Below are 16407 nucleotides of genomic sequence, written 5' to 3'. Positions count from 1 at the left end.
TGGTGAAACAGTACAACAAAATTTAGGAAAGTAGAAACAACTTTATTTACTAGTCTGTTGCTCACTTGGAGACAAGCTAATCTAGTTGTTAATGTGCCTGCCCTAAGGAATCTGACAGGAACCAAACCTACTATACGAAAATAATATACTGTATCTATTTTTGAAGAAATATAAAAATATAAAACTTAACATAAGAACTACAGTTTTTCTTTAGCTATACACGTAAAGACTCTCACAGCCTAAATATGAATGTACATGTATGAAACTGGAAATCTTACTATAACAGTACATTGTTTGTAAGGGTCTGTTTTACTTTATGATTAATAAAGTTCTAAATGAGAGATCCTGGATACGACTTTGTGAATGCAATTACTTAAATCTGAGACTGCCGGTAGTCAAAACCACTATCTTTCGCTGATAAGGATCACTTACTTTCAAGACTCACTTGAGCATGAGGAATTATAACTATTACCAGCAGCCTGAGGGCTGAATTGTATGTGTTTATGCAGATATTGTCCAAGCATCGGCAAACACCACTGGCATTTAGTACCTAGCTGCTTATTCAGAATCAAGAGATGCCTTCTGCTGGGTCGTACATTGTATATCAGGAATACTTCAGTATGGTGACACAGGTATGCCCATACAGACCTGTGGGCATGGATCCCACACAACTGAGTGACTGTGTTTCTGGATCAAGGCACAACACTTCTTTGGATATCTCGTCTTTGTCACAGCCTCCATAGATGTGAATCTTCCCATCGAACACGGTCATTCCGCAAAAATGTGGAATACCGGTGACTACGGCACTCCAGAGCCCGTCATCTTCGCCAGGTGTAAAACAGAACATGCCTGAATTAACCAGCGCAACATAGATGCTACCATTTAGAACTGAAGCTGTCACATAACCACCTGTTACAGGAATATTCTTCAGTGATTGCCATTGCGAGTCTCCTGGGCTGAAACAGTACACTGTTGAGGTTGGCTTCTTGTTGGCATCGAGCCCACCCATCACATACATGCTGCTGTCCAACACTGCAGCAGCATGCCCACACCTTGGCTGTGGAAGAGGTACACCTGCGGTCCACTTGTTCTGGCTTCGGTCATACACCTCAACAGATGCAAGTACAGATTCCATACTTGTGCCACCAATTGAATACACTTTCCCATGTAAGTATGATGTAACACTGCCAGCTTGTCACCGCACCGCTCTGAGTTCATCTCAGCAAGATAGGACCAGGAGTCCAGTTCTGGCTGGTACAACATCACATCCTTGCCAAAAGACGTGATCATTTCACTTGTACCTAAAACAGCCACAGGAATATACACAGCATATTGCTTCATTTGGGTCATGGGAATCCAACTTGTGCTTGTTGGCTCAGCAGAGTAGGTCATTGTGATCCAATCTGAGTAATCATCCACTGCAGTGCCTCGTCTCTTTTTCCCTGTTAGAACCACGACTGCCTCCCTCAGACCACTGGCACGGCGGGGACGGGTGCGGGGTGACTGGATCTCTCCTGGGAACAACTGGTACTGAAGAGCTTCTGTCACAATATCCTGGCATGATGTGCAGACAGTCCTGCTAGTTTGTACATTCTCCAAGAAGTACATCTTGTCCATGAAGGGGAACCTGACCAGTTCCATCAGCTCTCTCATCTCCTCCTTCCTCTGCTCGTTGTCATGGTCAATCCAAGACAACACCGCCGTGTACACAGTTTCTTCAGAGGCACTGAGGTCGTCTGATGAGATCAGTGTGATGAGCTGGTCCTTCATCAAGGAAAGGAACTCAGGTGTTTTGCTGACTGCTGCAAACTCCTTCAAGGCAAATGACCTTGCTTTCTTCTCCAGGTCTGGGCAGGAGAGCATGTTGCCCACCTGCAGCATCTGCAGACAGTCGTTGGTACTCAGGTTGTTGGATATGAAGGTCACGCATGCATCACGCACAGGTAGGATCCGGAAGAAGTTGGCCCCTTCTAGCAGTTGCACAGCATTGCCTTCTGTGATGGTGACTTTTGAAGTGTAGGCGTAGTCAACAAGAAGCTGCAATGTATCAGGGCTGACTTCCTGAATGTCTACCTTTTGTTGCCTGCTCTCGAGATGCCCAGAACAGAACATTGCATGAAAGTATTCACTGCAAGCAGCAAGAATATTTCGATGACATGGGATCTCTTGCAATTGCCCCGAGATGCAAAGGGTAACATCTGTCAGTAGGTTGTAGGAACGCAATTCCAACAAGCCCTGCAAGAGGGAGCCTGCATGTGGATTGTGGCAGAAGTCAAATGATGCCTGTGATCTCTGTCCTGCAGCCATCATGTGCTAATCCTACAAAACAACATGACTTATTGGTCATACATGTATCTCAGGACACTAGAGACCAGCCTTTCAGCTGGGATTGAAAGACAGGGTATCCCAAATTCAAAATGGGGGGAAGAGGTTGTAGACACAATGTTTCTGTAACTGTAAGGTAACTTTTTTTTTTCCAATATTTAAAAGATGTTCTTGTCAATAAGAATTCTTTGTTCACTATTGACAGGAACAATGATCAGGGTGTTCCTGTCAATGAGATTTTTTTAAACTATTGAATGAATTCTCCAGTGAGTAGAAAGTCTGTCTGCACTATTGACAGGAACAATAGGATGTTCCTGTCAACAAGACGTTTTTTCGCTATCTACAGTATCTGAGTATGTTCCTGTCCATAGCATGAGCCACAACGCTCTTGTAAATACATCACACATAATCCAGCTGTCACTTACACTTTCAAGATACACAATTAAAGTACAATAACAAATCTTTGTTTGGAACTTCAAATTAACATAATTGAACGAGTAACCTTATTCATAAAAACTTAAATTTCCTCCATCTGAGCCGAACATAGCTGTGGTGACTCTCATGGAGGGCATATAAGCTCCCTCACACTTTCGAGTACACATGTGGCGACAGGGTAAATTGTCTTAGGTGAAGACCCCTGATCGTGAGAAGTAATCGAAACCCGTCTGAGCAATGTTATGCGAATTGAGAGAATGGTCAAGATGAGAACTGTTTACAAGCCAGGAGCCTACACCTTTGACATATAAACCATCGCTGTGCATTTGTACCCGGAAGTGTGAAAGAGCTTATTTTGCTGGTAGCATTATAGGGCTGAACATAACTTGACACACCCATACTATTTTTTCATGAAAGGGATGTACGTCATCCTCAATTTGGTGTCATTTTACAATAAAATTATTATACTGATATTCACAGACTCCAATTTCTTAGCATGAGTATAGTCTTTAGTTTGGCAAAGTTGATTCATAGTTTGATTCATAGACTCCAATTCTGTTGTATTGTTATGAATGTGGCCATTGAAGTTGAAACTACAACATGTCAATGTTTTAGCCTCAGATTACAGTCAAACAGACAACTAGGATATTATAGGGAAATATTGCACAGAATTCAGTGCAGGTTGGGAGAGTTTGGAGGTCATTTTGATGGCATCCAGAAAAACACCCCGAAGTTCCTTCTTTTCAGCTCCAACAAAGCGGTGTGGGCAGTTTGACATGACAACCATGCAAGCAATATGGTACTACAGCTTTCTTTCTCACCTCACGGTGTAGCAGTTGAAGGAAATAAAATCTAAACCGCCTCCTGATCTGTCCTCCTGCAGTTCTTGGAAGTTCAAAGGTTATTTATGGAATACTTCAATCTATGAGAGGGGTGGTTGATAAGAGATGTACACATTTGACCCTGGATATGGGGTAACGATGTACACATTTGTATCAAAATTATATCTTGATTATGATATTTGAAATTATGGATTAGATTTATATGAGGATTATACCTTGATTTTGGGGTAAAGATGTGTACAGCTATCACAGAGTAGCCCCTCTCATTATTTAGACTATTCCAGAAATAAACTTTGACCTTGCAGGAACTTTCCCGCCCTTTTTGTTTTTCTTCCATGTCAGTTCTAGTGTGCATTTCTCGTTCGGGCTGCAGAACGAGAGAGAGAGACAAGAGGGGTTAACGTTAGATTTGATCATTTTCGCTGAACGTAAGGTAAGAATAACTGTTGTACAGACTGGTGCTTGTTATTAAGTTGTCATGTCAAGCTGTCTATGTCATTTTGTTGGAACTGAAAAGAAGGAAATTGCTGGGAACTGGTAAAATGACCTCCAAACTCTCACAATCTGCATCGGATTGTTTGGATCCTGATTGTTTGTTTTATCATCGTCTGAGGCTGACACTGAAAAAAAATTCAAGCACAAGTTCAGTGACCTCATTGACATTCACAACATTGCGACAGGATGGAGAGGAGGGAGAGTCGTTGCAGGTTTTGTGTACTAGTGTAAAATCAATAAGTATCAATGTGATGCTTTCGTAGTATTATAATTAGACATAGTAATTAAAGACATGGAGGATAACGTAAATCCCTTCTATGAAAAATGTCTGCATGTTTCTCTTAACATTGAAAAAAAAGTCTTATTGACATGAACATCCTGTTGTTTCTTTCAATAGTGCCAAAAAGTTTCATTCACAGGAGCATTCTGTCAATAGTGAAAATATTCTCTTTGACAGGACCATCCTTTAGGTATCATTGAGCATTCTGTCAATATATAATGCCTGGCTCTTCAAAAATGAAAAGTATAATACCACAAGTGTACATAATGCAACAGCATTTGTTGTTTTGATCAAGCAGGTTACAAACACAGTTTGTTTCTTAGTATCCCAGACTTAGGACTTGCTGGTAAATTGAGATCAGTAGAGGGCTGCAATTCCACAGGAAATTGCTAGGGAGTCCAATATTAAAGTCATCCTTGTTTTTTCAAACGAAAGTATCATTCAGGCTGTCCACAAAGAATTAGTATTGGTAACTTATCCAGGGAAAATTGGGATTCGTATCCCTCACTCTGGAATATTTTATGCTACATATATCTTATTTTGGATCAGGGATTCATCTAAATCAGGAAAGAGGGGCGCTGCACCCTCTTGTTTCAGCCCAGCACCCCCTTGTTGAATTCAGAATTTAGCTTAATATCCAGCATACAGCTTTCACTCAGCAATTGATTTTTCCATAAATACATAGAATTCGCTCCCTCGCCACTGTCTGCTCCCTCTTATCAAATTTTTCTAGAAAAACCCCTGTGGATGTTTAGAAGACATAGTGTTTCATATGTACCATATCCTGTGATTCTATATAGAGGCTGTCACTAGTGTCCTGAGATGTCCTGAGATGTAACTTATCAATAAGTCCTGTTGTTTTGCAGGATTAGCACATGATGGCAGCAGGACAGAAATCACTGGCATCATTCAACTTCTGTCACAATCTGCATGCAGGCTCCCTCTTGCAGGGCTTGCAGGAATTGCGTTCCGACAAGCGACTGGTTGATGTTACCCTTTGCGTCTCCGGAAAAGAGATCCCATGCCACAGAAACGTTCTGGCTGCTTGCAGTGAATACTTTCTTGCAATGTTCTGTTCTGGGCATCTCGAGAGCAGGCAGCAGAAGGTAGACATCCAGGAAGTCAGCCCTGATACATTGCAGCTTCTTGTTGACTATGCCTACACATCAAAAGTCACCATCACAGATGGCAATGCTGTAGAACTCCTGGAAGGGGCCAACTTCTTCCGGATCCTACCTGTGCTTGACGCTTGTGTGACCTTCATATCCAACAACATGAGTGCTAAAGACTGCCTGCAGATGATTCAGGTAGGCAACATGCTCTCCTGCCCAGACCTGGAGAAGAAAGCAAGATCGTGTGCCTTGAAGGAGTTTGCAGCAGTCAGCAAAACACCAGAGTTCCTTTCCCTCATTAAGGACCAACTTATCACACTCATCTCATCAGACGATCTCAATGCCTCTGAAGAAACTGTGTACTCAGCGGTGTTGTCTTGGATTGACCACGACAACGAGCAGAGGAAGGAGGAGATGAGAGAGCTAATGGAACTGGTCAGGTTCCCCTTCATGGACAAGGTGCACTTCTTGGAGAAGGTACAGAGCAACAGGGCCATCTGTTCATCTTGCCAGGATATCGTCACCGAAACTCTTAAGCACCAGCTGTTCCCAGGAGAGGTCCAGTCACCCCGCACCCGTCCCCGCCGTGCCAGTGGTCTGAGGGAGGCAGTCGTGGTTTTAGCAGGGAAAGAGAGACGAGGCACTGCAGTGGATGATTACTCAGATTGGATCACAATGACCTACTCTGCTGAGCCAACAAGCACAAGTTGGATTCCCTTGACCCAAATGAAGTATGCTGTGGCTGTTCCTGCAGCTGTTCTAGGTACCAGTGACATCATCATGTCTATTGGCAAGGATGTGATGTTGTACCAGGCAGAACTGGACTCCTGGTCCAATCTTGCTGAGATGAACTCAGAGCGGTGCCGTAACAAGCTGGCAGTGTTACATGGGAAAGTGTATTCAATTGGTGGCAAAGATACTAGTATTAAATTTGTAGCATCAGCAGTAGTACGATCTGTTGAGGTCTATGACCGAAGCCAGAACAAGTGGACTGCAGGTGTACCTCTTCCACAGCCGAGGTACGGGCATGCTGTCGCAGTCTTGGATAGCAGCATATATGTGATGGGTGGGAAAGATGATAAAAATAATCCTACTGCTTCGGTGTACTGCTTCAGCCCAGGAGACTCGCAGTGGCACTCACTGAAGGATATGCCTGTAACAGCTCATAACGCGACAGCTTCAGTTCTCAATGGCAGCATCTATGCTGGGCTGGACTCGAACATTTTCTGTTTTACGCCTAGTGAAGATGGTGGTCTCTGGAGTTTGGTAGCATTAGATATTCCATTCTTTTGTGGAATGACTGTGTTCGCTGGTAAAGTTTACATCTATGGAGGCTGTAACAGAAAGAAAGACAGAGTAACCAAAGAAGTCTTGTGCCTCGATCCAGAAACCCAGTTACTCAGTCGTGTGGGATCCATGCCCACAGATCTGTATGGGCATACTTGTGTCACCATACTGAAGTACTGCTGATGTACAATGGAGTTCTTTGCATAAAACGTAGAATGCCGCACATGTCATTTTTTGGTTCTAGGTAAGGCCACACCATCTTAATTTTATGGATGACATCCGCGCGCGCATTGATTTTCGCCTGTTCGATTTGAAGAGGGCGCCGCCCCTCATGAGCGCTAGCCGAGTAGTATTTTGTTCATGACATGACAATACTTATCATTGTACATGTCTGTATTAAAGTGAATGATATTATCTCTGGCCGGGTTGCCTACAGAGTTTGATGTTTTGCTCTGACTGAAGGCGTGATGTTGTGAACACAGCCGAACACATTTTTTTTCTTCTTTGAACGACCAAGTGTTACATATGGGTCTTTAAACCAGGCATTATCCATGTTAAAAGCACTTTGATATGAGCTAATGCCAACAAATAAAGACTTGTTTGTTTGTTTGTTACACTGTGTTCTGTGGTTTAATTCGCAATAGCAGCTATGTAGTCCTCCGGTTTATCATCTTTTTTTTTTTGGGTAGATTTTTTTTTTCGCCCTCTCGCATTAGTTTTAGGGACTCCAGAGGATGTCATCCATAAAATTAAGATGGTATGGCCTAAACAGTTTTCAAAAGATTTGGACACATTTTAGTGGCCTTGAACCAAGCAATTTAAAAGCAAATTACTTTTTTTCTTTTTAGATTAGATAAAATGTATTTCCAGGCCTGAATTTACACAATATGGAATATACAAGAACTGTGCAAGAAAAGTTATGAGGGTTCGTCTTGATCTCAGGGTAATACCGGGGAGTATGTTCTATTCTATCCCAGTACCATGTAGTTTGTACCAAAGTGAGATCTGAGTATATATACAAATGTATATGTAGCATGTAACTATTAGATGTCCCTTAGTGGAACTTGCCTCATTAGATACGAGTATGTATACAAATGTATATGAAGCACATATATGTAAAAATATAGATTTTCCTCATTACTTATGCAAATTAAGTCCAATTTGCACTTCATTGTGTACATCTCTGTCTAAGCTACCTGCATAGTAAATAACATGAAAATCTGTCGCTCCTTTCTTCAGTTATTCTCCTTAAAAGATTTTGACAAATACGCCATTGCAGTTCCAGTGACACATACCAGGGGGCCCAAAATCTACCTTGACCTTTCTCCTCCCGACACCTACCCACATACCAAATATCATTACAATCCATCTACACGTTCTACAGTTATGCTGACTTTATGCATCCGGTGACACAAACATACACACACGGTGACACAAACATACACACACGCGCACACACAAGCAAACACACTAACTTTGCATGATTTGCACTCCAGTGTGTACATCTCTGTCCAACCTACCTGCGTACCAAATAACATGAAAATCTGTTATTCCTTTCTTCACTTATTCTCCCTTAGAACATTTTCACAAATAGGCCATTGCAGTTCCAGTGACACATACCAGGGGGTCCAAAATTGACCTTGACCTTTCTCCTCCCAGTACATACCCACATACCAACTATCATTACAATCCATCTACACATTCTACAGTTATGCTGACTTAAAGCATCCAGCGATACACATGCAACCGATTTTCCTCCTTACTTATGCAAATTCAGTCTCATTTGCATAATTTGCACTTAAGTGTGTACATCTCTGTCCAACCTACCTGTGTACTAAATAACATGACAATCTGTGGATCCTCTCTTCAGTTATTCTCCTTAGAAGATTTTTACAAATACGCCATTGCAGTTCCAGTGACACATACCAGGGGGCCCAAAATCGACCTTGACCTTCCTCCTCCTAACACCTACCCACATACCAAATATCATTACAATCCATTTCCATGTTCTTGAGTTATGCTGACTTTAAGCATCCGGTGACACAAACACCAAACGCACGCAAAACAGTATCTCCATGAAAAAGCCTTTACAATATGTCCCTTAGTGGAACTAGCTTCATGTACATGTATATGTAGCATTATACCAGCAAAACATGATGTCCCTTAGTGGAACTAGCCTATGAGTATTTATGCAAATGTATGTGTAGCATATACCTACTAGATGTATCTTATTGGAACTTAGGGCAGATTTTTGAAGCAGGCTGTGACAGAACCAACCACCGACAAGGATAAAACCAAGGAGGTTGAAATCAGATTTTATCCTCCTTGATAAAACACAGCCCTTTCTGTAACAAGACAGCTGAACTTTGCAGGACACACGCATGGCGATTGTGGGAAACAAGGCATGAAAGCGGATGGGTGAGTGTGCTGGACGTCCAGACATCGTGATGCGTTGATCTTTGACGACAGGGACTCTCTGGTGGGCTGGTGTTGTGACAGTAGAAACGGAGGGAGTCACGAATAATGTAAGGTCCTTTCCATCGAGGACCAAGTTTTTTGTGCTGAAATTCAGACCTCTAACACACTACCACGCTCACGTTCAATGTCCTTGATCCTCCGTAGTAACCGCTGGCTCCATCTTGCTAAGATTGCGCCAGCGGTTACTATGGAGGATGGCACCCAGGCTACTGAAACAGGCTACTGAGATGTATTTAGGCTATGAGAGTCTTCAAATGTACATGTGCATCTACATATTATATACAAGTTATAGTTCTTATGTTCAGTGTTATGTTTCTCAAAAAAAAAAAAGGAATTATTTCAATATGGAGATTCCTGTCAGACTCCTTTGGGCAGGCACACTACCACAACTGGATTATCTTTTCACAAAGTGAACTGCAGACTGCTAAATAAAGTTTCTACTTTCCTGAATGAATTTTGTGGACTTTGGAATGTTTCACCACACAAAGCACAAGAGGTCCTATACTAAAGCTATCAAAGGTCCACATGCACTCATCACACCTGACTGATAGCACAACCTCTGAACTGCCTACCTACCTACAATAAAGAACAATATCATTCATTCCCGTTGTAAATTGTGATATTTTTTAGAGTTTTCCTCAAGAATGAAATGTAGTGGAATTCAGAATTGGTGGCTATCCTGAAACAAGGGACCTCTAGCATTACCTCCCAATGAGGACATCCCTACCTAAAGCCAGGCACTCATTTTCAGTTGAGTGAGGAATTAGATACGAAGTACCTTTTCCACTTAACTTAAAACTTTAACTTAACTTTGTTGACAAAAAAAAGTCACATGCAAACAGATAAGACCAGGAACCAGCGGTTTACACCTTTTCTTACAAAGTTTATTCCTCTTTTATATAATCTGATGCACAAAAGGCACTGAATATCAGATGAAAGTACATGTAGATCCGCCTAAGGATATAACCCCAAAAGCCCTCGAGGCTAGTCTGGGTACCATCCACCGTAGTAACTGCTGGCTCTTCTTTTTTGCTCGCTTACAGTGGTAAGAAAAAAAGTAGAGCCAGCAGGAACTTAGGAGGATGGTACCCAGCCTACCAAAGCCCAGAACCAACATTGCATCACTCAATCAAGAGGATGCCTTCTATGTACATGCTGAAAGATGACACCTTGATTTCATTGAATGCGAGACACCAGGGAAGCTTCCATTAACTACACTATCTCATTTGAAGAGAGATAAAATACAGCAGCATGAGATATTACAGATCACAAGAACAATCACTTGTCCACTGACTCTAGAGAATCATAATGTCACAGACATAATTCTGATCATGGGTGACTTCTGAATAAATCGCCTTGGAACTGACTGTTGAAAGAACATTCCAACTATCACTATCAGTTCCACAAATTCACCAATTCTATTCATACTTACCCTCCTGTACTACAATTTTTGCTTTAAGTAGAGCATATCCTGTAGAATTCATCTGTTTTGATAGCTTTCCTAACGTTGCCTCTGAGTAAACAAGAACCTATCAAGCAGGCAACAAGCCCACATCATGACAGTTCTTGTTGGAAGTACCTTAAACAATAATGCTGCTGTTTGGCACTTCAGAGCTGGTGGACAAAACAAAACTGTATGGTGAGGTTGGTCCAATAAAGACCAGCTGTACTAGCACTACAATACACAACATTTCAAGGCTCAAGTTGGCAGGTGTGCTTGTATCATAGAGTATTGGTAGTCATTAGAGTGACATTTGGCTTTGCAGCAATAGGATGGTCAAACTTTGAGCCAAAAACATTAGAAAAGTGCATTGCAAAAACTCTTTAAGTTCAGTTTTAAGTCCCTGCATTTTAAATTTGCAATCACATGTGGAATGTATACTTTGCGTAGGGAAAAGCCTCGACAAAGTTCTACATCAGAAAAAAAAATTTAAACAGAACGAAAAGAAGTTACTACCGGTACACAAAAAAGACCCTAATATCTATTTGTACAGTAAAGCAGCTTCCATTCCCTCAGACATTATGATAAACTGTATGCTAGATAAATGTAGGGATGATTGGATGAGATTGCTTTGAAAAAGAATAGTTGAACATTCTTAGATTATTTTGAACATAGCTGCACAGTTATTTTTTGGCAGTTGTGTATTTAGCACCCGAACATCTCTTGTGAGGCGTACGTCATGTACAGGAAGCCATCCTCGTCCTTCTCGTCTTTGTAGATCTCCGCTAGCGTTGTGGACATGCTGGCCAGACTCTTGTTGTTCACGATAAGGTAGAACGCCTGGGACGCATTCAGAGACATTCGGTTCCTGGAACACAGAGTGGAACAAAACAATTAGGTACATGTATATCATCCGCATAGCTCAACAGGTAGCAGTCTCACAGTTGAGCTCCTGGACGCATTCAGAGACATTCGGTTCCTGAAACACACATCAACAAAGTAATCAGGCACAAGTATATCGGTGTTGGTTTTACAATCACATTTCTTCACACATATACATTGTGTATACAAACGGACGTCGCGGAAGTTTCCAAATGTTGATAAAGGTTAGACATCCAGGTAATAGGACACCCAAGGTAACAGTTACTCAAGTACTAGTACAAGTAGACTGGATGCCAGATCTCTATAATATCTATCATGTATTGTTACAGTTTCTCCAGGTCTAAATCAGAGGGCATGTTGGCCCTAGAGCCGATACTGATACGCACGGAAACAATTACTCAAGCAACTGGACAGATTTTCTATCTGAAGCACCTGGATATACAGGTGGATCCCCTGATGAAAGACTTTCGAAGTCTCTTTGTTCTGGCTGTGGGGATGGATATAGAAGGTATGTTTGTTTCTAAGTGGATGCCCAGTAGCTGTTGATCTGGACAAAGGGACAAGGACGTGTAGGGGAAGTGTCATCCTGCAACATTAGTTTGAAAAGTTTGACAACATTACAATTTTTAAAAAAGATAACAGGTAATCAAAACCTGTTGTGTTGGAAGTATTGGTAACAGGACTGAGGTGCAAAATGCATTTTCAGCTTTGTCAAATGAATTGGTCTAGTGACAAACATACACTGCATATAGTGTATATGTATCTTTTTACCATGATTTGGTAAAGGTTTGTTGTACAACTAGAAAGTTATTTCCTCTAGATTGCAACATCAATGAGTTTTGATGTGCTTGCCCATGACATGTTCAACATGACAGTGCACTACTACTGAAAACACTTCAATCTTTGTCATTGCTTTATAATTTCCGCACATTTGCTTCAGTACTCAATACCAATGAGCCTATTGAGTGAGAAAACCCTTACAGGTGCCCACTACACCTGTTCTACCTCCTGTCACAGCAAGGTAGGCGCATCAAAGTAGGTCAGCCCTTACCTGGGAACCAGTCACATGATACAGAAACAAAGGAGACTTTCCACAAATATGTACGTCACCTGGGGGACCAAAACTACAACTCTGTATATGATATTTAATGTAGAAATCAAACCTGGGTGGGCATTTGTCAAGATAAGGGTTTGGTCCTTATGTTTGAGATCTTGTTAAAAATGGATGATTAGTCTGGGTGTTTAAGATAACAGGGTCAGTAAACCTTTTCACACATATCATTTCTCTTTGTTTAGATAGGCTATCATAATATCATTACCTTGGGCAAGACATGTCTATCATTTGGTCGATGTTCACAGTTGTTTCCAACTATGACTGTAGCAAATGTCACATCAGTCTTTCTCAGAGCCTGTGATAGAAATTGAATTGAGGATGTCTCACCTAGAAATTTGCAATGTTTTGTACAGACTGGTGCTTGTGGATTTATACCTGTTTCAAAACTGAAAGATACGACTATGAACTCAATGCTGAACCCTATTCTACCATGTCCCACTTTTTGTGCCCATCTGTGGTAAAGGGACAATAATTACTGTATACACCGAGGCAAAATTGATTGTTACTAAAGTAATAGTCAATGATGTTGAGTGCTGAAGCAAATGTGCAGAAATGATTAAGCAATGACAAAGATTTCTGTCAAACACAGCAGTTTCTTGGACAAACTTGTCTTGTAGATAATCATCTGATAATGTCTGACAATATTTAACTTCTGCACACTTGCTAGAATAACTATCTGTGGGCACAATTTGGGCAAATCCTACATAACCATGCTAAAGAATCGTCAATGGAATCTTGAATATAGGAAGAAGTGTAAGTTATGCCTTTTGTTTGGAACTATGCATATCGTAATCTCAGCTTACAACAAGGTCCTGTTTTACTTTTGATAGCTGTCTTCCATATGAAGGGTTGGGGGAATCCTAGCTGAAATTCGAGCTGCTTGACAACAGCCTCAGATCTGTTCCAATTTTAGAACCAATTAGCTAATTAGATATTCAAGTTCCCACAGGAATATGAGAAAGACCTTACTAAGCATGACAACAGCACATCCCAACAATCTGGTCAGAACTACAGTAGCATTACAGACAATCAGTCACAATGCTTGAAAAATTAATGAGCAGGACAGTTCTTTTTAAAGTTTCTATCTCATTTTTACTTTAACCCAAAAGGCCATAAGCCCATAACTGATCTTCCAGTAGTAGTGATTTCTCATCTGATACTATCCTGGCATTATTTGTCAGATGTACAAGGCTACAAGCAAGGAGCTTTTTTCAGTTTTACTACAGTATTTGGGGTTGAATATGTATCTGTATTGCAGGCATTTATTTCTAGGCCATGCATGCAGAAAGGTTTTTAAATGCCTTTATAGCTGTTTTCATTATCATATTAAACACTGTCTGGTTGAGATGCATTGAATTTTTCAGGGAGTCACAAATTCCAAATCACCAACACACGCTTGGAGCATTTCAAGGTAGCCTCTACCAGTCTCCGCGGGTCACTGGGAAAATAGTAGAAATTGGCCAAATAGAGTCAACTGTATCATAGTGTATGAAGGGAGTCGGCTACGGAGAGAGGGTCCAATATGCGGATGGGAATGTTATCCTCCATGGCCAAAGTCCCCAGGCAAATGTTCTCTCGATTTCTGACGCGGTTAGTCTGGTAGAGACTAATTTCAAGGACATGTGTGAACCTTTCATATCCCTTCAATTCCTCAGAAAATGTCATACGTGCCAATGCACATGGACTATGATTTGTTACGTGGACAATATCATCATCCACTCTTGCCTTGTGGAGGGATTGCCCTTTGTCCTGGCTAGATTGAGTGACAAGAGCTGATAAAAATCTTGTACAAGCCAGCAGGAACTGCCTTATGTAAACATCCAGCAACCACAGTCTGTCTGTATGGGGTCCGTCATTGTGCAATACAATAGCATGTGCCCTTCACTCTTCATTGAGTCATTCACCTTATGTGTACGTGTCCACGAAGGTTAGACCTCCAGGAACAGGTAATAAGATACGGTAACTGACCGTCAGACGGAAGGTAGATTGTAGTGGATGCTACCTGAAACACCTGAGCATTTAAGTCCGTCCAGTTGTTCGAGTAACTGTTAAACTGCACTCACCTGTATGTAATGTGCACTCGTGACAACAGTAACTAGATAATTACACATACCTGACTGACGAAATATACTACTGCTGATTCAGCGTTAACTCATGCATATCTACAATTAAAACTTGTAAATTGGCAGCTAAAAGCTCATTTAGCAATGCAATTGTGAAAAAGCTTTTAAGATTTGTAGCTTTCACCAAGGAGGTTTGCTTTAAAGAGTTAGGGGATCCCCTAGATGAGTGTGTAGCAGTGTGTGTGAGTGAGTCATGTACATTCCCCATGTTGCCTCACCTAATGATTGTGACAAATTGGCTCATGGTCAACTCTTGTGGCACCAGAAACTTGGTCTTGTCCAGGATCGGAAGCTCCCTCTCTTTGTGATATCTCTCCACTATCACCTTTAAAGGGAGAAAAGATCATCTTGAGAATCATTTTTTTCCTTGCAATGAATCAAATTCTTTACCTAAAATCTAAAAATACCACATGTCATGGTCATATGATGTAACACCCACACAAACTGGTCAAGTAAAGTCATTTGAAATTAATGTGCATTTGAAATATTGTTGAAGGGAAATGTTTTAATTTGTCCCTAAGTCAGACAAGTAAACGAACTTTATCATCGTTTTGCTTTGTATGCAAATTGCCGAAATAAACAGTCCTGACGCCCTCCCGGGGATTTTACAAATCAGCTGTTTTCTTGGAAGACCTGGAAAATTACCAGGCAGAAATTTGCACAATAAGGACACTGCGTCGGCACTAGACACACGTGGCACACTCTACTTCAAGTTGGGGAAGGACTCTCGAAAAAAGTGCAAACTGTTGGTGTTATTTTTGAGCTACTGGTTTGCAGCAAAAACAATTCCCGTCAGGAAAAAAAGGACAAGAATTTCACAACACCATCTTGAGTTACAAAAAAATTTTAACGCTTACGTAACCCACTACAAAAACATACTCACGGGAACTTTCGTGGGAAATTTCGCTCTAATACCCTCAACTTCGTCCCTTCTTGTCGCTGTAAAGGGAGCAAAAACGAGAATAAACAGGAGGTTAGGGTAAATATAGCGAGAGAAAATGTCGCGGAAGCACAAACTTGCAAAAAACGGCCGCCATGGTCCGTGCACATAAAAAGACAGCTTGGCCATTTAAATTCCGCAACTCACCAAGACTCTTTCTCTGCTTGAAGGTCTTGAGCGACCTATCCTCAGGCATTGTGGCACCCTGCTTTATCTAAAAACAGGGGAGAAATTGGGTAATTTTGGCTGGAAACCCGCAGTCGACTTGGCGAAGTTTGTCCCTGTCTGTCCTCAACTTGTTTACCACACGGCTGGACTAGCCCGAAGATTACGTCATCAAACTAATCCTCGTATCTGATTGGTCAGTTGTAGTCTCGCGAAATCTCGTTTGTGTCTCGTTCGTGTCAGGTCGCGGGAAATCTTCTGAAATTTGAGACGTCGGTAGATACCAATATAGACAGGGGGAATAGTGATGAAGTGTCGGTAAAAATATATTTTTTGATGGCTAATAAAGAAAATAGAATAAAGGAACTTCAAACTAATATAAAACCATTAAAGATTTATTGTATGTTGTTTGATATTCTCTTCATTTATATTTTATTATTTACACAAATTTATTTCTGCTTCCCTATTATAAATGGTATAACCATAAC

General features: G+C 41.2%; 2 protein-coding genes and 1 pseudogene across 2 annotated transcripts; 1 reads left to right on the top strand and 2 right to left on the bottom strand.

Annotated features, from left to right (window-relative positions):
• Window positions 1–21: 21 nt before the first annotated feature.
• On the bottom strand, window positions 22–3670 carry LOC136433939 (kelch-like protein 24; annotated as a pseudogene).
• Window positions 3671–3943: 273 nt separating this feature from the next.
• On the top strand, window positions 3944–6982 carry LOC136433933 (kelch-like protein 24). Its single transcript, XM_066426540.1, has 2 exons — window positions 3944–4035; window positions 5244–6982. The coding sequence occupies exon 2, from the start codon at window positions 5253–5255 to the stop codon at window positions 6957–6959; it is 1707 nt and encodes a 568-aa protein (XP_066282637.1). The 5' UTR covers window positions 3944–4035; window positions 5244–5252; the 3' UTR covers window positions 6960–6982.
• A 3134-nt stretch (window positions 6983–10116) lies between these two features.
• Window positions 10117–16094, bottom strand: LOC136433932 (microtubule-associated proteins 1A/1B light chain 3C-like). Its single transcript, XM_066426538.1, has 4 exons — window positions 15902–16094; window positions 15698–15753; window positions 15033–15139; window positions 10117–11563 (listed from the first exon to the last, which is right to left on the bottom strand). Exons 1-4 carry the CDS (start codon window positions 15948–15950, stop codon window positions 11401–11403), a joined length of 375 nt encoding a protein of 124 aa, XP_066282635.1. The 5' UTR covers window positions 15951–16094; the 3' UTR covers window positions 10117–11400.
• Window positions 16095–16407: the final 313 nt, after the last annotated feature.

The sequence above is a fragment of the Branchiostoma lanceolatum genome, chromosome 4, assembly GCF_035083965.1.
Source record: "Branchiostoma lanceolatum isolate klBraLanc5 chromosome 4, klBraLanc5.hap2, whole genome shotgun sequence".
Taxonomy (NCBI): domain Eukaryota; kingdom Metazoa; phylum Chordata; class Leptocardii; order Amphioxiformes; family Branchiostomatidae; genus Branchiostoma; species Branchiostoma lanceolatum.
This window is presented reverse-complemented; position numbering and strand designations above follow the sequence as displayed.